General features: G+C 37.4%; 2 protein-coding genes across 24 annotated transcripts; both read right to left on the bottom strand.

Moving 5' to 3' along the window:
- Nucleotides 1-2,832: 2,832 nt before the first annotated feature.
- On the bottom strand, nucleotides 2,833-8,353 carry LOC113316905 (putative F-box protein At1g33530). 9 transcript variants are annotated; one of them, XR_003343076.1, is made up of 7 exons: nucleotides 8,251-8,353; nucleotides 7,885-7,972; nucleotides 6,276-6,817; nucleotides 6,001-6,052; nucleotides 5,499-5,763; nucleotides 3,409-5,330; nucleotides 2,833-3,334 (listed from the first exon to the last, which is right to left on the bottom strand). XR_003343076.1 is itself a non-coding variant. In XM_026565060.1 (7 exons), exon 7 carries the CDS (start codon nucleotides 5,195-5,197, stop codon nucleotides 4,250-4,252), a length of 948 nt encoding a protein of 315 aa, XP_026420845.1. In that variant the 5' UTR covers nucleotides 5,198-5,330; nucleotides 5,499-5,763; nucleotides 6,001-6,052; nucleotides 6,276-6,438; nucleotides 6,693-6,817; nucleotides 7,885-7,972; nucleotides 8,251-8,353; the 3' UTR covers nucleotides 2,833-4,249. The 9 variants fall into 9 exon arrangements, 5 of the variants coding, with proteins under 5 accessions (XP_026420845.1, XP_026420846.1, XP_026420848.1 ...); XR_003343077.1 differs by having other exon boundaries at nucleotides 2,833-3,292; XR_003343078.1 differs by having other exon boundaries at nucleotides 2,833-3,526; nucleotides 3,958-5,330.
- Nucleotides 8,354-14,266: 5,913 nt separating this feature from the next.
- On the bottom strand, nucleotides 14,267-18,411 carry LOC113317219. Of its 15 annotated transcripts, none has more exons than XR_003343334.1 (7): nucleotides 17,617-18,411; nucleotides 16,926-17,053; nucleotides 16,719-16,810; nucleotides 16,524-16,573; nucleotides 16,234-16,408; nucleotides 15,884-15,960; nucleotides 14,274-15,252 (listed from the first exon to the last, which is right to left on the bottom strand). XR_003343334.1 is itself a non-coding variant. In XM_026565362.1 (3 exons), the coding sequence occupies exons 1-3, from the start codon at nucleotides 16,546-16,548 to the stop codon at nucleotides 14,966-14,968; spliced, it is 342 nt and encodes a 113-aa protein (XP_026421147.1). In that variant the 5' UTR covers nucleotides 16,549-16,712; the 3' UTR covers nucleotides 14,267-14,965. The 15 variants fall into 15 exon arrangements, 1 of the variants encoding a protein (XP_026421147.1); XR_003343339.1 differs by lacking the exons at nucleotides 14,274-15,252; nucleotides 15,884-15,960 and having other exon boundaries at nucleotides 15,970-16,408; nucleotides 17,617-17,662; nucleotides 17,772-17,843; nucleotides 17,999-18,411; XR_003343336.1 differs by lacking the exons at nucleotides 14,274-15,252; nucleotides 15,884-15,960 and having other exon boundaries at nucleotides 15,970-16,408; nucleotides 17,617-17,843; nucleotides 17,999-18,104; nucleotides 18,213-18,411.
- Between the last annotated feature and the right edge of the window lie 4,546 nt (nucleotides 18,412-22,957).

Genomic DNA, 22,957 nt, shown 5'->3' with positions numbered 1-22,957 from the left:
CCCCCGTTTTTTCAGTTATTATCCAAACCTCAATTTGAATGAGGTAATCTTCTGATAAAGGGTAGATTGACATAGAAGATGTGGTTGTCAATTTGCAACATCCTTTTGACAACTTTGTCACAATAAATTGACATATAAGAGGTAATCTTCGTCAATATTTGAATGAGGTAATCCTTTTGAGGCGAATCTAATAAAGGGTAGATTGATCAATGTTGCAGCATCCAAGATTACTTCAAATAGACAACTTTGTCATAGAAGAAAAGGTATCTAATTTATGTTACTGCACTTACAGGTCATCAATTTCTGGACGACTGAAAATCAACACTCAACAGTTTGTGGTCGTCAATTTCTAGATGACTATAATTGTTGTCGATTGTAGCAATCTGGACGACTACAGATGTTTTTCATCTTTAAAGTTTTGGTTATGTAATCTAAAATCAGTTCATTAAAAAATTAAATTAAATTTTTTCATAATTTATTATCATATTATGAATTATATCAACCTATATAAATAAGTTGAATACTTTCGTTGGTTTTGATAAATTTAAACAGAAATCTAACCTAGGGTAATAATTTTTTAATGAAGGGGGATTAATGAAGAAGGAGGATAAAAAGTAGAACAAAAATGATTTTTTTCAATGAAAGGGAAATTAATGAAGAAGAAAAGTGGTAACGGATGCAATCCAATTTAATTTGACTTTTTAGGTGGTAATAGGAAAAAATAAAATTACTTTAATATTTTGAGGAAGGTGGCAAATGGAAGGGTGAAAAATAGGTGAAACCATGTAAAAACATAGTACTATAAATAAGTTTTGAAAGTAATTTTGAAAAAAAAATACACTACCATACTCAGCCTAAAACCCAAACGACAATTTGCGGTTGTATATAACTAAGTATATCATGGAGGTCAGCTCATATTAGTATATTATCCGAAAATAGTTAATGGTCATTACGAAGAAAACTCTCTTTCGTATATGGGTGTAAATATTATCCGAAAAATATCCGCCCTGCATGTACCTGCTTGAGCTTGCCTGTACCCGAATGAGCTCAAAGTCTGCAGTAGCCTGTTACATATCGTCCAGCCTGGCCTGATTAGTTGAAATGGATGGATTCAGATTTTTTCCTAAAATTTAATAGCCTGGCCTCGTATCTGCCCGAACAGCCCGGCCTGCTATCTGTTTAAATTCTTTAAGAGTTCTTGTTCTATTATTAGAGCAAATTATTACGTGTTTTGGTTATATATTGGATTAAGTTTTGGGCCTCAAAATAAATATTTCTAGCTGGCCTGACAGTTTTTTTGGGTAACTGATTATGAGGCATGTCTGACAGTAGGAAACGGCCCGGTCTTGACCCAATTCCCACCCCTACTTTCTTATAACTAGGGTTTCCTCCCGACCCAATTTACACCGCTACTAGGGTTTCCTCTCAATTTTGTTTAAATAAGCAGCCGGCTCACCTATGGGACTTGCTTTTCCCTCTCGTGATGCTCAGTTTTTTTTATCCACAAGAACCCTATTCATCCTCTTTTAGCGTTGAAATGTGTCCTTTATAACGGAAGAAATCATCACCAGGGTTGTGTGGGCGTGTTTTTAAAATTATGTTGGTGTTTCTGGAGCTCATCGGAACAACTTGGATTTTTAAGTGTAAGACAAACAAAACCTATTTAAAATTATATGTATTGTGTGATTCTACTATGTCTTGATCTTATTTGATGTTATTATTTATTTTTTTCAAATCATCCATCCGCGTATGCCGTAGTATATTTGATTCGTTAGCATGCTAGGATTTGATTCAGGAGGTAGTAGTTTCAAATATTCCTTATATAAGCCCGTTTCATTGATTTTCACATCTACGGATCCCGATCAGTAGGCATTGGAACTTTTCGTCTCTGGTATGATTCATCTAATTGATCTTTATCTATTGAACATAATTTCGACTAACGATTTCCCATCTTATTACCTACACACCTGTGTTAAATCAGAGTAAAATGTTATAAACCCTTTCAATGAACGAATCGAAAATTGTAAAACTTTAAAGGGCACATGAATTGAATAAACAATAAGATATGATGCTATCTCAAGAAAAGAGATTGTAAAACTGAACTACTAAGAAATACTCCTACGACATCTCATCTTTTTTTTCCTTGTTTTCATTTATGTATATATACATTCTAACATATCTATCGTATCAATCCACTTCTCTTTAATTGTAGTACGTGGTGGACCTCCATGCCAAGTAATCGGTGGTTTTAACAACAAGGTATCTTGGCCGGTTAGCAATGACTAAGCTATTGAGTTTTGGGCTTCCTCGGTACCGTCGCGTGCATATTTTTTCATTGAGGTGCCCAAACAATTCAGGTAAAGTGACTCTTAGAATTTAGGTTGACTAAATACATTTGACATTATAAGTCTAAATTATCATGATTTATAAAAGCTAATACCATTATTATTGGGAGTTGATACCATTTAGCCGATCCAACGGTCAGGATCGTTTAAGATTTTGAGATGATATCAGTCCTTAGTGATTTGGTATCAGCCTTTATAAATGGTGTAAATTATATTAGATAAATTGATGGTTGGAATTTTGTGAAGTTGATACAGGTAGTAGTTCCTATTATTCCTATTATAAGTGTGTTTCATTTGTTTTCATTAATACCGATCCCGAACAACTGACACTTGAACTTTACATCTCTTTATCAAAATTTGCTTATAATAAACAATAAGATATGATGCTATCTGGAATTGTAAAACTGAGCTACTAAGAAATAATTTTTAATCAAGTAGTTCTTGAGGGATACAAAAAAAAAAAAAAAAAAAAAATTCTTAAGACCAAAAACCACAAATTCGCAAGTATCGTGCCCCATATGCTACCGTGGATGCTGCTGTTGTCGAAGCTACCAGCAAACTCGTGTATTTAATGTACACTTCAGTCTGTAAGTTGCCAAATTCTGGTTGCTATTAAAACCAGCTGGAATACTGTGTTGAGCAGTTGAGCTTGCTCGGAAAGAGGGGTTCCACCTTTTGTCGATGAACTCCGTCGAGGTTGGTAAACTCCGACCAACTTTCCCAAGGTACTAGTTCTTTGTAAGGCTGTACCAACATCCCGGAGCACGACAAGTCCAACAAGCCAAGAGGATATAAGATCCATCTTCACCATTGCTACGGCGACAGAGCCAATAAGAACCTTGTCAGCAAGGGGATCAAGGTATGATCCTACCAATTAATGAATCTTGCCAAGTAACCATCTAACCAGTCAGTGGCACCAGAGATGGCCTATCCCACAAATGCACCATCTGTTTATAATCATCCACCCAAGAAAAGGGCCAGAAATCAATCTACACATGGAAATCATATTCGACAGCCTCGTGAGTTGTTTTAATTTCAATTACGTACAGGGAAAATATATTACCTGAAAATTTACAAACTGCCTTAATAACGCCGAGATATCCCATGTAATTACTTGCTAATACTCTGTGATTCTGCAATTCTAGCTTAAGAGAAAGAGAAGGGAAGCAAACTGCAAACTTCTGAATAAAGCAAAAAAGAGAAGTAAGATGGATAATAATATATATATATGATCGAGATAGACGGTGTAGTTTGACTTTAAAGTTCAAATGGCTGTAAACCTAATAATAACCATCTAGTTTGAATTTAAATGTCAGATTAAGCTCCTTTTAACAAGTCCGAAAAAAAAAAGAACCAAACTGATCATAGTTTAATGATTTAACTCCACGAGGAAATTGACTAATTCTTCATCATTTGATTTGGATTTACACTACCTAAAAGAAAGCATGAAATTTTACTAATTCTCTTGTAGTATTCACAGGTACTTGTAGTTTTAAGAACTGTAAAAAATCATCATTCCCACAAAATGTACTAGTTTCTCCAGCAGGAATGAATGTTTTCAGAGAACGGTGAGCGTGCAGCTGATAATCCATGTAGGGGCAATAAATATTACCGTTATCATCAACACCTTTGGCCGGGGGAGATCCATTCATCTTAACTTCAAAAAGTGAACTACTTTTCGAGTTACAGGAAAAGGATGTTACCACCTCGAGACATTTTGTCTGCAAATTGTAAAGTAGCAGTGGTAGTGTCAAAGTAACAACAAAAGGAAGCTGGCAGTAAACTTAGCTCCCCAACTTGAACACCTAAAGTCTCCCCCTTGATCCACACTTGCTTTTCCTTATCCTTCAATAAATATATACAGATTTACACAAGAGCAACAACAACAAGATTTACCCAGACAGTTATCGCAGATGACAGCAACGCTGCATAATGTTTCTCATTAGCTTTTCAGACTGTGCAACACAAGTATATCCTCTATACTCCAGGATATGATGTTCAACTACTACAGTCAATGTTGGCGGGGTTGGGGTCAGACTACCTTCAATCGGGAATCCAATGATTTGAATCTTCTCCTTGTGAATGTCAAATGGGAGCAACAGACCAATCTTACTATTATCAACTTCTTCTCCTACTCTAGTTATCCTCCAGAAAAGATCGCCCCCGCAAAGAGTGGCAGCTGTTGTTGCCATTCGACTAGGAAACGGAGAACACCCCGGTGCAGAGATTTGATCAATACTTGTAACGATGTTTCTCCATGAATTAGTACCCAATGTGTAGACCATGCTTATAAACTCCTCATTGCCTCTGGAAATATAATAAATCATTACAACCTTGTATTCTCCTGTTGATGAATCAAAGCCAAAACCATGGCCCAAATATACCCCATTAATAGGAATATAATAGGGGAGGGTAAGTGTTTCCTTCGTAACCGGGTTAACGACAATCATTGCAGAAAGACCATAAGCAGCTTTAAGCATTAGTGTAACACAAGCTAAGCCATTACAGTAGCCTACTAGTTCAGTTGTGCTTGGGGCTGTTATGTCCATTAATAATCTAAATTTATAATCATTATCTAAACTGAAAAAACCAGCTCCTCCTTTGACGGATATATTAAACAATAGATTTAAGTTATGATTTTTGTTGTGAACAAAGTGAGCCTTAGCAAATCGTGCATCCTTTGAAATTAAATTGTACCATAACTTACTGATGCAGCTGTATTGGGCTAGAGTCCGAAGTGGTAATCTGGTGAGAATATTTTCAATTACTAATTCCTCAAGAAGATATGCAGTAGCAGCAGCAGTTTTCATCTCTTTTACACTTTTCATCTTCTCCTCTCTCGACAATCTCATCTCTTGTAAGTCGTTTAAAATCCTTGATATAGGAAGATAGATAACTTCTATAACTAGAAAAGAGGAAGAAGGAAAAATAAAGAAGCCACGTGGCACATTCCAAAAAACTTTTCTGGGGAAAAAATTCACATCCCTGCAATTTTGCACAAAGGCAATGTGTCAATTTGTGCAAATTTTCTAATACAATAAACAGATAAGAGGCATGCGAATATATAACACTTGTAGAATGGGAACGTAGTTTGGTATTGAATTTCTAATACAATAAACATGAATACTAAACTCGTGTACGCGTTAATGGTACCATTGGGGTTGATGATGTACAGCTACCAAACCAACTGATTGAGCCTTCTCCCGTCTCCAGCTAAGGTGGTCGTGTGCCTAGTCTTCTTCTAAGCTCGAAATAAGTTGATTTTTCATTGTCAGAGTTGATACCTTGCAGCTGTATCTTTCATTGTGAGACTGGTAACTAGTAGCAATCTTTATTGCTTCTGCCATGACATGATGCATCCTTAATTAATTTTACACTCCCTCTTCAAACCAATGGTTGAAGCACACTCATATTATATCTATTTGAAACAGAAAAAGAAACCATAGTTGAATTAGAAACCTGAATTTATACTAGTGATCAGTATCAAATCTGAAACTTCTCAAAAATGTGGTTCCATCAGTCTATCAGTGTCATACATAAAACTACTCATAGCAGCATCCTTATGAGGGTTCTGACCATCTTAAAAAAGATAAAGAATCAACTGCAAAAGTGAAATAAAGAAATTCCAAATATTCATTGTGAAGAATATACTCACTTCATTAGGAAAAGGTCCACCAAAACCAGAATGCGTCATTACCATCGGGAACCTGAGAAGAAGTTCATAGTAATTTGTTCAGCAAAATGTCTAGTGAATGGGGTTAAACCCTAAATCCCCTAACACCTACAACTCCCAAAATAGACTCAAAAATAAAAGTCAATATCAGCTTTTGATGTTTTAGGTTTTCTACTTACACAAACAATGTGAAATTCAGCGAATTCTGAAATAATCAACACAGTAATTCATGAAGAAGAAAGAAAAAAGAAACTTACGATTTTTAAGACTGATGGTAGAGTGGTGCATCAAAGTTTGTAGCTGAGTTTTGGAAATGAAGATGCTCAAACTTAGAAAAAATGGTGAAATGTCGTTAAGGTGTTCCAAATCGTAACATGATGCATTATATGCTTCATATATCACACAGCAGAAGCTGGAGCCCTGATAAAACGAAAATTTAGCACCTGCTTAATGATGAAGTATTACATTATGCATCAACCAAAAATTTCAAATTTGATTTCTGACTCGTTAGTATTGTGCTGGCTGCACCTAAACTAGCAATATTTGGTAGCGATCATGCAACAAAAGTGATTTAAAAGTATCTCCTCTTTTGCAGCATTATCATATTGCCATGGGTTGACTTCAGTTGATTCAATGTCAAGATATCCACTGCTTCCCGGTGTTGTTGTACTTACTATAGCTGTCAAACCCCTCCCCCTGTGGCCCAGTCGCACTTCGGATTCGCCAAATGCAACTTCTCCTGGAAATGCACGGACTAGTCTAGACTGTGGCTCAGAGTATGATGGTCACCATACAACCCCTATACATCACTCAACAAAATAAGAAGGTTTGCTTTCATTATAAACCTAATAGTCTAGTAGAGCTGCTAAACTGACATTACTTGAAAACATATCACACGAACCCAGGGTATATTATAATCAGATCGAAATGAGAATAGGACAAGCTTCTAATTCATTTAAGCAAATATAGCATTTCCAAATGAAAATAGAACAAAGCACTGAGAATGGAGAACAACCAAATCATGGTCGAGCTTACGTATAAGGTAATTAGATGGGTATAAGAAAGTTATAATTTCAATTCAGGATGCTGGATCCCAAAAGTAGTCTTTAAATCCAGCTTCTTGAATTGAATTATACTACCTTTTACAAATGCTCTTGACCTTAATAAGCAACCAAGAGGCATGTAGAACTGATTGGACTTATTTCATTCTCCACAAGATTAAGGAATATCTAACCAATAAAAGGCAATTGACAACACACTGTGTGCATCTGCTTTGTGTTCCTGGAATACACAAGGTTTTATCCATTTAACTTCCAATCGGTATACGGTGTGGCCGCCTTTCAAACACAATATCCTTGTCATCTTCAAAGAAGCCGGATGACTTATGTGTTGTGACATGACTAAGAATAAAACTACTACAGGGGCTTCTGTGATCCTGAAATCGAGGAAAGATTTGGACTAACACACTAACTCACATGAGTCATGAGGATAGCTCGCTCACCGAGTATGCATGACTATGTCAAGTATAAGACTGTAACCTATGCCATACAATTAGATGAATTGATTTCAGATTCAAAGCCAAAGAACACATCTGCTATTAGAATAATCAAAGATCAGCGGATGCATTAATCATCTACAGAAACGTGAGAAAACAAAATGATTCAAGGCTTGACTGATGACCATGTCAAATAGGTAGAATGGTCTGTCTGATCGAAAGCAGGATAATTTACAGCCGGTACAATTATATAGTCCCTCATAACTCTGACCCTCAGTTATCATAAATTAAACTTAACAGTGACATTGTTAAGTTACATGGCTGTTTTCTTATATCCAATTCAAATTAGGAATTCGGAATTGAAAATACACCTTATAAAACTTGTTGCTGCTTTGATCGAAGTTCTTGAGCTGTAGGCATCAGTTCCCCAGCTTATGGAGATTGACTGGCGGTTTTAATCTGCAAAGAGAAACACACAAATTCCTATCAAACAACACAATGAAACTTTTTCTTTCTTCTTTATTACTAGTACTGGATATTAAGGTATGTCAATATAAAGTCTGCATTACTATTTGTTTGAGATTTTTCATCAACACAGAAAATGACAAACGAATTCGTTAACTGAGTCTGTAGATTAGTTCTTGTGTTTGCATTCTCCGCCCCATTTCATTTCTGCTTAGAGACATCAAAAAAACTAAAAAGAATAAAAACACTAATACGAAAGTAGAAGATTTCACCTCTCAAATTAGCCCAACATTGATGTTGATTACCACTCAAATCATCCACAAACTGTTAAAATTTAGACACATGACAAAACCAAAGATATTAGATATATCTTCCCCTTCTGCAAAAAAAAAAAAGAAAAAGAAAAAAAAAAAGGCAAATATCTTCTCCGTAACGGTAGGGTATAACCCATATTTACGGGTTTGGAAGATACGGGTCATACCCTAGTTATATATATACACGGGGTGACATCAGCCATGGGATTAGGGTTTTTAATTAGGTGTCTGAGACGAGAGATCGGGGAATGAGAGCAATTTGGAAGAACATCATCTCTCCTAAAATTCGCAAGGAGGATTTCTAAGAAGGATTCCTCCTCCTTGTCACCTTGGTGATGGGTTAGAATCAGATGTCAAAAGTAATAACAACCAAGAGAAGATGGTGGTAAAATTGAAAGAGGGAAAACTTTGGGGGACAATGAATCCGGAGATGGAGTGGAGGTATGCGGACATAGATTGTAAAAACACAGTATTTGGTGAATTCTCAATCGATGAGATTCACATTGAAGTGTTTGTTTGTATTTATATATCACAGAGGTGTTTACAAATGGAAACAAAGATATCTTGCAGATATTGTACAGCAAGAGTGTGATGACATATTACGACAGAGTATATATGCAGATATTCACCAACTAGGAAAGTTGTAGCTGACATGAGTTTGGTACTGCGCCAATACTCCCCCTCGATCGAAGCGGGTGGTCAATGACAGTGAGCTTTGATCGTAGAGAACAGAAATGATCCTTAGGCGTCGACTTGGTAAAGATATCAGCAATCGGATCTTTGGAAGAAACAAATCGAACAACAAGCTTACCTGACTGAACTTTCTCACGCACAAAGTGATAGTCAATTTCAATGTGTTTTGTGCGACCGTGAAAAATAGGGTTCATTGTAAGATAAGTAGCTCCTAGATTATCGCACCACAGGGTAGGTGGAAACTGAACAGGAGCTTGAAGTTCTCGAAGTAGAGACTCTACCCATACTAATTCAGATGATGCAATTGCCAGACCACGATATTCCGCCTCTGTACTCGACTTGGAGACAGTCTTCTGCTTCCGGGAACTCCAAGAGATGATGTTGGGATCAAGGAAGACGCAATATCCACTTGTAGAGCGTCTATCAAGGGGATCACCAGCCCAATCAGCGTCTGTATATGCAGTAAAGTTAATGCGCAAGGAAGAGGCAGGCTGGAGAAGTATCCCATATGTAGATGTGTTGTGAAGATAACGAAGGATACGTTTGACAAGAATTAAGTGAGCTTCAGTCGGTCGATGCATAAACTGACAGACCTTGTTAACTGCAAAGGCAATATCAGGACGTGTCATGGATAAGTACTGGAGACCACCAACAAGGCTACGGTACATGGTAATATCTGACAATGCTGGACTGCCAACAGGATGTATATTAGTAGATGTGCTAAAAGGAGTGGTAACTGGCTTAGCACCTTGCATCTTTGCACGCACAAGGAGATCTTCAATATACCGTCGTTGAGAAAGAAAAAAGCCATTAGAAACTTGCGTCACTTCAATGCCAAGGAAGAAGGATAGAGAGCCTAGATCTTTAAGGGCAAACTCACGGTGAAGAATAGCAAGCAGAGATTGTATGCAGTGTGGAGAAGAGCCTGTTAAAATAATATCATCCACGTACACAAGAAGAAAAACTACACCTTCAGTAGAACGCTGTATAAATAGTGAAGAATCACACTTTGAGATGACAAAGCCAAGCTTCTGTAAAAAGACACTCAGTCGATTATACCAGACTCGTGGCGCCTGTTTGAGACCGTAGATGGAACGATGTAACCTGCATACATGGTCTGGAAATGCAGGGTTGACGTAGCCAGGGGGCTGCTTCATGTAGACTTCCTCCGTCAATATCCCATTAAGAAATGCATTCTGAATATCCAGTTGTCGAATTGACCAACAATGTGTTAAAGCAAGAGTTAAGATAATTCTAATGGTACAAGGTTTGATTACCGGGCTGAATGTCTCATTGTAATCAATACCCTCTTTTTGGTTGAATCCTTTTGCGACAAGTCGAGCTTTATAGCGTTCGATACTACCATCAGGATGACGCTTGATGCGGAAGACCCATTTACAACCGACGATATTCTGACCGGGAACAGCTGGAACATAAGACCATGTACCATTCTTAATGTGAGCATTGTACTCATCATCTGAAGCACGACACCAATTAGGGTCCTTTTTAGCCTGCGAAATACAAGTGGGCTCAAACAAGTCATCAGTAACTTTAGCATGTTTAGAAGCCAGCAGGACCTTTTTCTGAAAAATACCATCCTTCCCTCTAGTAGTCATCTCATGCTCGTTAACAACAGGTGGTGCGGGAAAAGGAACTGATAGAGGATTTGGATTTGGAGCCGTAGGCAGAGAGGAACGTTTTCTTGTAGGTATAGCTGGTGGTAATATATCATTTCTGGAAGACTGATGTGGTGAGTTTGGAGTGGATAGGTGAATAGTCTCCAATTGATTCTGAGAAGTGTCAGAGATAGTGTTATGATGACTGTCATATGATTCTAAAGAGGGAGACAAAGGTTCTGCAGGCTGTAAGGAGGTGGAGGGTTGAGAATTAAGGTGGGATAGTATAGTGGGGAAAATAGAGGATGAGGAGGGGGGAGAAAATACTTGTGAGGACCTCGTGGAGTCTGGTAGTACGGGGCAGGAAGCTGCAAACGGGAATTTTTGTTCAACAAAAACAACATCGCGTGACCAATATATACGGCCAGTGGGCAAATGAAGGCATTTGTATCCTTTGTGATGAGCACTGTAACCTAAGAAAACACATGGAGATGATCTTGGCTCTAATTTTGTATTTCTATAAGGCCGTAAATGTGGATAACATAAGCATCCAAAGGTGCGCAAGGATAAATAATCAGGCACTCGATTGAATAGAAGCTCATAAGGAGATTTTGAGCCAGTGGGAGTTGAAGGTACTCTATTCATGAGAAAGGTGGCGGTAAAGAAAGCATCATACCAATAGGATGTTGGGACAGAAGCCATGGACATAAGTGTTAGTCCAGTTTCAACAATATGACGATGACGCCGCTCAACTAGACCATTTTGAGCTGACGTATGAGGACAAGAAAAACGATGATGTGTGCCTTTGGTCACGAGAATTTTGGTAAATTTTCGGTATTCCCCTCCATTGTCAGATTGAAAAATCTTAATTTTCGTGTCGAAAATGTTTTCAACATGCTTAGAAAAGTTGAGAAATATAGGAAGAGCATCAGATTTGGCATGCATAGGGTAAATCCAAGTGAAGCGGCTAAATGCATCAACAAAGATAATATAATAGCGATAGCCTTCATTAGATAAGATGGGAGAAGTACCCCAAACATCTGACACAACTAAATCTAGAGGTTTCTCATAGACCATAGTACTATTCAGAAATGGTAGTTTGTGACTTTTATTTTCTAAGCAAGAGGAACAAAAAGAGAACTTGGAATCTGAAATAGGTAGTTTGTGATGATTGACTACAGCTTTCACGGTACGAAGCATAGGGTGTCCTAACCGAGAATGCCAGTTTTGAAGAGAAGTGCGTTCACCAACAAAAGCAGCAGGAGAGGGCACTGACTGGAGAGTATATAGACCATTTCTAAGTTGTCCCCGAAGTACTTCCATCCCCGTTGTTCGCTCCTTTACAAGACAAGAGTTTTCAGAGAAGATAAAGATCACATCATTATCTTGGCAGAATTGAGAAATAGATAAAAGATTGTGAGATAGGTGCGGAACATGGAGGACATTAGACATAGTGAACTTACGGGTTGGAGTTTGTAAAATAACATTACCAGTATTTGAGATGGAGAGGTTAGCACCACCTGCAGTGCGAACTTGATCTGAACCACTGTACTCATAGTGAGTTTGAAGATTGTTCAAGTTGTTGGTCATATGATTCGTAGCGCCAGAATCTGGGAGCCAGTCATATGTATAGACTTGGTTCTGGACAGCATGTGGAGAAGCAGTATAGGCAGCAGGAGCTGGAGGGAAGGTTCTTGCGTTCTTTTTGGGGAGATTTCTCGCTGGTGGACGACGAGGCGGGAAAAATTCCTTGTCAAAGCGCTTCCAGCAGTCACGAGCACCATGATAAGGCTTCTCACAGATTTGGCAAATAGTGACTGGGTTCCCATTAGCAGTTGTAACAGTGATAGGAAGTTCACGTGTACGATTGTTCCTGGCAATGTTGGCTTGAGGTAGAGAGAAAAGTAGCTTGTTTTGTGCTTCGAGACGAAGATCATAAGATAGTAAAATAGATTCAAACTGGTCAGTATTAATCATACTCATAGTGGTGATCAGTGAGCTAACTATCGACTCATAAGTCGAGTCAAGACCCTTAAGAACATAGTGACGAAACTCTGTGTCAGAGATCTCATGACCGCTGGCAGCAAGAGAGTCCACAGTGTTACGAATTGATTGAATATAATCAGACATGGGTAAACTTCCCTTGGTGGCAGTTTGTAGAGAAGACTTGAGATGAATAAGAGTTGCATCCGTCTTTGATGCAAAGCATTCTTCAAGCTTCTTCCAGATATCCCTAGAGGTGGCACAAGTCTTTACCTTTGTCAGAATCGATGATGAGAGAGATGACATGATCCATCCCAGCAATAGTTTGTCCGTGCGACGCCAAGATAGAAAAAACGGATTAACAGATCCGTCTGTATTAGTAGATGATGGACATTTGTTAGAGCCATCAACAAAACCTTCAAGATCATAACCCTGTAAATATGGGAGAAATTGAGCTTTCCAAAGAAGATAATTGTGTCCAGTGAGCTTCTCAGTTATAGCACCATGGAGCCTAGCAAAAGGAGCCTCTGTCCAAACTGGAGAGAGATCTGTTGACATTGAAAGATTGTGAAAAAAAAAAAAATTGAGAGATAAGATTAGGTCCTAAGATCGACTAGGGTGATACCATGTAAAAACACAGTATTTGGTGAATTCTCAATCGATGAGATTCACATTGAAGTGTTTGTTTGTATTTATATATCACAGAGGTGTTTACAAATGGAAACAAAGATATCTTGCAGATATTGTACAGCAAGAGTGTGATGACATATTACGACAGAGTATATATGCAGATATTCACCAACTAGGAAAGTTGTAGCTGACATGAGTTTGGTACTGCGCCAATATAGATATGGTGTGCAAGGATCGATCGAGCTTCGAGTTCTAGAAAACAGCTGCTGCTACTCCGTTATCGGCGTGGACCGATTGGGTGGAATCTGAGTTGGATCAATGGGCGGAAAAGAATGAAAAAGAGAGCAAGATGGACATATCTGCGAGATTTACTAAATGCTGTAGGAGTGGACACTCGCAATCATCCACAATTACTATCTATGCAGTATACACGTCGCGGTGTGGAATCCAAAATTGCTTCACCTGAAACAGGATTAACAACTATCAACAACATAAGATTAAAAGGTGGTGTTTTTCGGTATATATTGCCGAGGCAAACCGTGAATGGTTTGGTATGTATTAACACCAGAAGCACATTTCTTATTTATAATCCTAGCACTGGAGAAAGGTCTGACTGGATTGAAACTACCGTGGTTGGCGAAAAATCAGGTGGAGGAGAATAGACGTGTGGTCGACTCCATTGAGCTAGGATTTTGTCCCAAAAGCAATCAACATAAAGTCATTTGCATATCAAGTGGTATAAAGAAAAAGTCTGCTGCACCTGAGTACTCGTATAAACAGGATCAGCAAGTTGGAGCAGAAGACCAAATTGTAGAAATCTTAACGGTTGGTGAAAATACATGGAGAAGAATTGATGCAGTCCCACCCTATTGCGTAGGAAGTAGGAGTGCGTATGTGGGAAGGCCTTACTATGTCAATGGTTCTATTTACTGGCGATTCCGGTATACTAGAAACGGAGGTGAAGTAGTCATGGGTTTCGATTTTGAAACTGAAAAATTCAGAGTTATTCCAATCCGGGAAGCTGCCTTTAATAAAGTTAAATTCCAACAACCTATTCAATTGAGAGAAGTGGATGGATGTGTGGCTGTAGTACAACATGTAACGGAAGGTGACATTTCCCTATGGGTACTTATTGAAGATACAGATGGTAGCGTCGAGTGGATTGAAGAGAAGTTCGAAATACCTTATGAATCAACATGGAATTACAAAGGAGATGATTCTATTGAAGTTCTTAGAGGAACAAATTTAATCTTCGTACAACCAGAAAATTCTACCTGGTTTTACTATTGCAACAGAGACACGAAGGAGTTTGTCAGGTTTCCAATACCGCCTGATCGTTTTGAAGAAATTTCCGAAAGGATAATGCAATTGTAATCAAGAGCCTCTCATCGAAACAAGGTGTTAACGATGCTTCAGGTCATTGTTATACTAGTACCCAATCGGTGCTGTGCATCGGGTCTGATGGGGATTATACTAGTACCCAATCTTAGGTTACCAATGGTTTACTTTCATATCTCTGCTGCAGAGATTCCAGACATCCAGTCATCAGCACAATGTGCTTCACACTTTTCCATACCGAGGACTCTGAGAACGCCAAAGCCCACCATTTGAACATACAGGTTTGCACCAAACATGTTGAACTGAATTTCTTGAGCCATTACACTTGCTATTTCAGGTGTCGTCACAACTGCTCTTAACGGTAAACCATTTCACATACCCTGTCACAGTTTATAAAATGGATGTAGACTTGTTCACATCAAACAAACAATGTAAAGATCCGAGGTACCAAAAAAAGTACGTGAGAGTGGTGGTAGTGACCCTGGCCATAGTAACAAACTCAGGAATGACATCTTTTTTCTCAAAAACCCAGAAATGGCTTCCAGTACGGTCAAATTGTACTTCATCCGCCATAAACATCCCACCTGCCTTATTACCACATCATATACTTGTTTTAAGTATCTAGGGGCCAACTCAACTGTTCCTCCAACTCCCTGTAGTTAAATGAAAAATCACTCTCACTACATCGTTGTATCAATCTCTGCATATTGGAGACAAAAAAGAAGGAAGATTCAAATTCTAAAAAGCATCACTTCACTTTAGACAATATCTTCAAAATGGCTGCTATAAGTCCAAACTATGTCTATGAGACATCAGAAACATAATGATACAGAAATTGGTTAAGTGAATCAACATATAGAAAACTCAACTCAGGATGCGAACATATGCACTACTTTTTTTGTTAAATAAAATTCAGTTTTAAAAAATTTGACAGATTCAGACCTGAGTACGATTTTAAAAGTACGTAATCGAACTTTAAAACTGCAGCAGAAGTATCATACAAGTTCCTCAAATTGACCATGTATCAGACACATTCAAATTGCACCCAGACAACACTAATAGCACCGCACGTTGTTGAATACATGTAACAAGTATAACAAACTAAGTGGTGGATCATTCTGAAAGACAAACATCTTATGAAGTTCAAATGCTACTGACAGGAAATCCCAGCTTTAAAGCAATTTGTCTCTGGTAAGAAACAACAATGTGATCGGCCTTCCACTGTGTGGTAGGATCAACTGAAAATTTAAAATTATCGTGCATATATCTAATTTATAAATCTGAATCTCACTACTAATCTAAGAAACGAGGTGTGGTGGTATCACTAGTACCAAGACAACTGAGCAATCAAACAATCCGCTATAAGAAGAGAAATTGACAAGTATGCGCTCCATGCAACAGCTTGAACCTGAAACAAATGGAGGAGATATTGCAAGCATTTCTCTCAATAAAGTACCAATATTGAAAATAAATCAGAGTAGTTCCTTGGTAGTATGGTGGTTTACTGTATCGTAACATTCCCATTAAAGGACTTGTCAGCACTGAGCACTTGCACTAGCAAGATACTTCCCGGATTAAAAAAAAAGTAACATTCGTAAAACCAGTAATCAATGATTAACACCCTGTTTGGTTCAAAGAATTCAATCCTTAATTCATTTCTGAGTAATAAATGGAGACCTACAAGTCTGCTTCTCCAGTACATTGCTTTACGACGACCAAGATGCGAGAAGAGTGGTGAACAGTTACATGGGTTGCTTTCAGCACAATTAGTCCTTCAACTTTAGAAGTTAACCTTACGGCATCCTACTTCTTCACCACTGCTTCTGATGTATGGTTCACAGACCCAAGTTTAAATCCTGAAAGCCGATCTATAACCTTAAAACTATATACATTTTGTAACGAGACTAAGAGAAACTAATAACAACTAAATGATAACAAGGAATGATGCTCAGATAGGTTCTTGTGATTTACCTGAGTCAGAGCGATGCTGATCCATTACCTATGTTTCTCAATCCCCACCTCTTATCAATGACATACCAAGAAAAGCAAGTTACATTCAGAAACAAAACTATTTAATGGTCAAAATAAAGAAGAATTGAAATTACTCTGCGATATTTCTTAGAACTAAATGAAGATGACAAGAACTCATGGGATAATTATTCATACCCTTCTAGTGCCAGCAGCCTTTGTTGGAGCAATAAGACCATTATCTTTCCTCGGTACATCAACTGCTTGAGGAGTACAAGTAATAGTAGAGCCTGTGAATCAAATCATAATGCACAGTTATGAGAGATATGAGAACCAAAAACAGTAAGAAAGAAAACTATCTCCATACACTGCCACTGTAACAGTTTCACTAGAATATTTGTTTACCCTCTACCAATATACGGCATCATATTGCCCAATTTCATTCTGTGCTGTGCAGGGGAATGCAACAAGGACTCCTGCCATGACATCCGCATGCCCGGATATAGATTTGGTAACAGAGTGCATTACAATGTCTGGAATGATGGAAATGCATCAGTGAAGCCTTAATGAATTAGGGGGTCGTTCGACTGATCAAGCACGATTTAGCAGATTGCACCAAAAATCACATAGATTATTTTAGGAGACTGAGAAACTAATTTCAGCAGTTTAACACGAGTATTTTGACACTACATCCTTCAGTTTTAGAAGAAAGGGAACCTAAACACTGTCAGGTCATCTGCATTAGTGGATTGCACCTTTCTATAAAAAAAATTTGTTCCATCCACATTTATATGTTTCTATTCTTTACTTGTTTGCATTGAACTAGAACAACAAACTTAACCAGGTTGCACTTGCACTACTATTTGACAATGATTATAATCCACCAGCGGTATGGGAGAAACTAAACTCAGCATGCTGTAGCACCATAGTTGGCATACTCATGAGTGTCTGACAGGCAGATACAATATTTTTTCTCGCAGAAACAATGTGCAACAGAAGAATTTAAGAATTTTGCTTCAAGTGGCACCCAATAGGTAATTCACTAATTTAGTAGATAAACAGCCTAAGGGAGATGAAATGTGTATCTCGAACATACCTATTCGTTGCAAGCTCCATGTTTTGAGATTGAACAGGGTGGCAATCTTTCGCCAACAAATTGGAAAGATAAAAACGTAAAGAAGCAACTCCACTAAGTATGTACTACAACGAAATGATAAGACAAATCAAAATGAGTTAGTAAAAGTGAAGTACTTTCAGTTTGAGCATACTGGAACTGATTCACTTTTGTCAAGAGGCTGCAGACATGCAGTGAGAGGAGCGGATCTGTCAGCATAAACATACACAATAGAAGATTGAATTCAGTCCAGACCCTAAATTAAAGAAACTAGAACAGACTAAGAACTTTCAAAGAAAGAAAATCCTTAAAATAGAAAAAGAACCCTATCTGAACGAATCACAATTATGGGGTAACCCATTACCAGGAATTGAAATCCAGGGAACGAGATTCTGAATCCAAATATTAATGTTTGGTTGAGGTAAATGAATTACTTGGTAATACAAAACTACCAAATCGCTTTAATACCCCTGCATTTTTTAAAAATTCTAATAACTATTCAAAATTCAAAACCAATTTTTTGGACTAGAGAAGTTCAAATTTTAAAGATCAAAACATCAATAACAAGAAATCGAAACCTTAAACCACTATCACCATCAAAACCATCCCTAACATCAGATTCAAGCTCAAAAACCCCACGGCACCAGCCACCAAAACCATCACCTCCACAAAAACCACCAGCAACTCCAGCACAAGAATCGCCAGCACCCCAAAGCCCCAAACCAACAAATAGTACAAATTCAAAATTTTAACGACCTCTGTAAGTCAAATTATTGAGAAAATAAAATCTTACAGGGGTTAGTCGTGGGAGAGTTCGAGAGATTTTAATGTATTTGGGTTTTCTCCTGTTAGTCCCGAGGGAGTTTGAGGGAGTCTCTCCAAATCCCCGTTAGTCGTGGGGGAGTTTAGAGGAGTCTCCTAAACTCCCTAGAAAACACCTGTTAGTCGCTGGGAGTTTAGAAAAAGCTCTTGAACTCCCTGTTAGTCATAAAACCGTACAATATTAGGGAGTTGGTTTCTTTGGGGAGTTTGAAGGAGTTTTTAATGTATTTTGGTCTCACAACAAATCTCTCAAAAGAGTAGAGATTTTAGTGTATTTTGGTCTCACAACCAAATTTGGTTCAAAATCTTTCTTTTCAAATCATACGGATTTCTCAAATCTCAGCAACAAAAATGTTGTTCCCAACATGATGAAATGATTATCAGATTATGGCCATTATGATACGGTGAAACATTTCTATGAAAATATTAGGATAGTTATCTAGAGTCCATGAAAACGTGTGGATATATAGATTTGTTTAGATCTACATATCCCGTAAGATGCACCAGCAAAAAAAATGTAGAAGTCTTCACAATTAGCGCTTCCCTGAGTTGAATTACATTACCACTTCTGCAACCACCGTCAAAACTATTTTCTCACCACCACCATCACCACCTATAACCAACCACTACTCCCTTAACCACCCGAAATAAGAACCCTAATTTCAGAAATAAATAAAGGGAGTTAGAATTGTATGGAGACCGTTAAATTGAAGGGGAAAAAAATTATCTCGTTGCACAAAATAACATACTATTGATACAGAGATTTGATCATTTTCATTTATTTTTTTTTCTTTTGATTAAAGATCAATGTTATTTGCAAATGAGGGTTTATTATTTCTTAAAAGAGAATGAGTTAGGAGTGAAATCTCTCAAACTCCCCCAAACTCCCTCTAATAAACTCTCTCAAACTCCCTACACTCCCCCAAACTCCCTGAACTCAAAAACACCAAACTCTCTTAAACTCCCTACACTCTCTCAAACTCTCTCAAAATTCCTGAGATTTAAAATACACTCAACTCCCCAGAAATCACTCGAGGACTAAACCCCATGTAATTGATTTGTTTTGAAAAGTCAGATGAATTGATAAGAATATTGATAAAGATAACTTCCTGCAGAAATATTTCACGGTAGAATTGGTTTCAGGGTAATGGGATTTGGGTTTAATTAACCGAAAAAGGAGGGGTATTTTGGGAAGGTTATGAAACATGTGTACAATCTAAGCCATGCGTGCACAGGTGCGGACTCAGCTAACCGACCAATGGATGGAAAAACTAACGAAGGGGGGAAACGCAAAATAACCCAAGATTTTTTGTACAAATCTTTAAGGATCAGACTATATATTGAATATTCTGAGTTATTTCCTAATTTTGTAATGTTTGTATCATGTATTATTCAAAGTAAGTCGTTGATAATATCAGTTCGAGTTTTAAGAATAAGAAAGTTTATGATAGATAGAGAGAGATATCTTTTAATTTCAGACTTTCTGGGAACATAGGTTAAAGGTTGGACGGAAACTATTTAGCTGGACAGAACCCAAAACGAAGATGGGCCGGGGATAGCATTGGTGACAAACCCCAAAATGAACTCTTTTTTATCGTATTATTTTTTCTTCTTTTTCATGGATTTTTTATTATTACATAATGGCGTAATATTGCTAAAAGTTTCATGCGTTTCATGGATTGGTCATCCTCGTTCCTCAAAGTTTCATGCGTTCCAGGTGGTCCCAGGTTCGAGCCCCTAATGGCGTAGTATTACAGAAATTAATATGGAAGGTAGAGTTAGTTTTCCCCCTTGTGACACAATCTCAGTCCCCATCCACTTCGGCTCATTTGGCTAGGTTATCCATGAGGCTCGCTGGTAGGCTAGCACAGCAACATATTCAATTAATGTAGCAGTATGTCATTGGAGCTTAGCTTGTTAGGCTTCCATCTAGTTTCATGTAATAATAGGCTGGTTTGTGTGTAAATTTGCACACAAACCAACCTATTATTTAGAAACGGAGGTAGTATTTATTATTATTGGATAGATAGTATTTTTTGCAAAAAAACTAGTTGAAAGTCTAACAAGTTGAGCTCCAACAACGTATTACAATAGTTGAACATGTTGTCATGTTAAGACAAGTTAGCACTCTTACTTATGGTTCGACGTATCGGGATACAACGGTGACACAAACCAAAACTGACCGGTATAAAGAATTTCTTCTTGTGATACGGAAGACAGAGAATAAGAGACACAAAATAGAGAGGAAGAACATAGAAAAATCGTATTCATGTGTGTGTGTAGAATACGATGTTTAAGCCTCTATTTATATAGATAGAAGACTTGGTGTCCAAGATATATAAACCTAAACTTAGTCAAAAGAGAAAAACCTGAAATTGCATAAGCATGTAAAAACTCAGACAGTGTTGGACACGCACATGTTGCCTCGTTATAACCTTGACAAGGAAAACCCAGTGGGACAAAACCTTAACAAAGGAAAAAGAGTACGACGGGATAAGTCCAGTAAATGCACCTTTTGATGATGACGCTCCCCCTGATGAGTACTTCAGTTAAAACTTGGATTGCAAATCTTTGAGTCGACACTTCCCAATTTCGATAAACGAATTTCTTGAGTGCTGGAGATAGCAATGCTTTTGTGAGAAATTTCCAAGTTTATAAAGTCTTATTTTGTGTTAGTCTTCTAACGATAGTGTTCTCGAGTATTCACGCTTCTTTAAGTACATTGAGGACTTGCTTCTTGGATTCCTGGCTTCTCGGAGATGATTTGCAAAAGTTGTTGATGTAGTTTCTTCAACAAAGTGCCAATATGCAGTTATAGTACCATAGGTGAGTAAAGTTTGTGATTATACCATATATGGATCAGAATGATATCCAAATTCCTAAGGGTTCTTATATTGATATGGTCTAACAAAACAGAATCACCTAGTTAATGGTGGGAATCCATCGAATAACCAAAATTATACAACTCCCCCTTGATGACCACCATGTTGAATAAACTGCCTCACTAAAACCTTGCCAATAAAACCAGTGGGAAAAAATTTGGACGAAGGAAAAAAATAAATAAAGCACAAATATCAACATTTTTGAAAGAAAATCAAACGTCAACGAGATGTTGCCTCGTTAAAACCTTGTCAGGAAAACCACGTGGGATAAAACCTGAAATAAAGGGAAAATAGTACAACTTTTGACGTAAATATGGATGCTAACCCAACTATATGAGTTTTACAAAAGAAAAGCATCAAAATAATAACTCTAGTCTTCAAAGACGAGTTTAAGCTAGCATAATTCTAACTGCAGATTTAAGAAAGAAAAATAGAATTATGTTGCTAAAGCATGGATTTTTGTGTTTTTATGGACTCCTCAAGAGACCCATAAAGTTGATAGCATCAACTAATTAATCCGGATTTTTGGTTTTGTACCAAATTTCTATAAAAACATGAAGGATTATTAACTCGGCATAATAAAGTCAAGTGGCTACCAAAATATAATTTGAATCCTACAAGGATTACAAATTTGAATACGTTCTTCGACCACATACGAGTCCTTCAAGGACTACCATGCTAAATGTGTCTTATAGAAGAACAATTTTTGAACCAATCCTAGGGTCTGATCAAAAAGAAAAACCCTCAAATCGTTTTCACAATGAACGTATTTCTCGTATAACGCATTACGACTACACCAACCTGTAAGTAATAGGCTTGGCAATTTTAAGGTGTTAAGTCTTGGTTCCAAAATTGCGTTAATCGAGAAATTATAATAATCCAATCTAATATGGATTACATGCCAACCAACCACATATGTCGATATCCCTCTGCAAAGGTCGGGGTTCACAACCACCATCATTTATTATTTCAAAAGCTAATATAAACGAACATTCGACAATTTATAACTTACTACGATCCCACATAATTCTCAAATGTATGCATACTTTGAAAAATTCAAAATTTGCTGGTACCAGTTCCCATGGGCGTTATAATCTCTTTTTGTTCAAATGAGGAGATATGAATTTTGAGAATGTGAATCATATTATCACAGATTCTGTTGGAGCATATTTGTAGCCTATATAAAAATGCTACATGCTTGCTATATGTGATTGGATTTGCCTTTTCAAACGGCACAAGCTTATTGGAAAGCTAAATGAGATTATTTCACGCCTATTTAATGGAAGCCTTTTTCGATTTGATCATGATGGGAGAGGAGTGATATAACCTTTAAGTTATTAATGCCAACCTTTAATAGCATAGAGTTTCCCCCTGATTATGGCGGAAATTGTCATCTCATATACGAAAAAAAAATTTGTAGAGTATTATCCGATTAAATCAAGGACATATACTCATAATAACATCTGGATTTTAACAACACTAGTTGGACTACAGATAATGACTTCAAAAGACATAAAAGAATGTCCAAATTAATAAATAAAATTGTAGTCTACTTGACTTACAAATTTAAAATCAACCATGGATTCGTTGGTTAGAGCAATAAAAACATAAATCTCTAG

The sequence above is a fragment of the Papaver somniferum genome, chromosome 10 (assembly GCF_003573695.1).
Source record: "Papaver somniferum cultivar HN1 chromosome 10, ASM357369v1, whole genome shotgun sequence".
Taxonomy (NCBI): Eukaryota; Viridiplantae; Streptophyta; class Magnoliopsida; order Ranunculales; family Papaveraceae; genus Papaver; species Papaver somniferum.
Note: the sequence above shows the minus strand (reverse complement) of the source record. Positions and strands in the feature narration are given on the sequence as shown.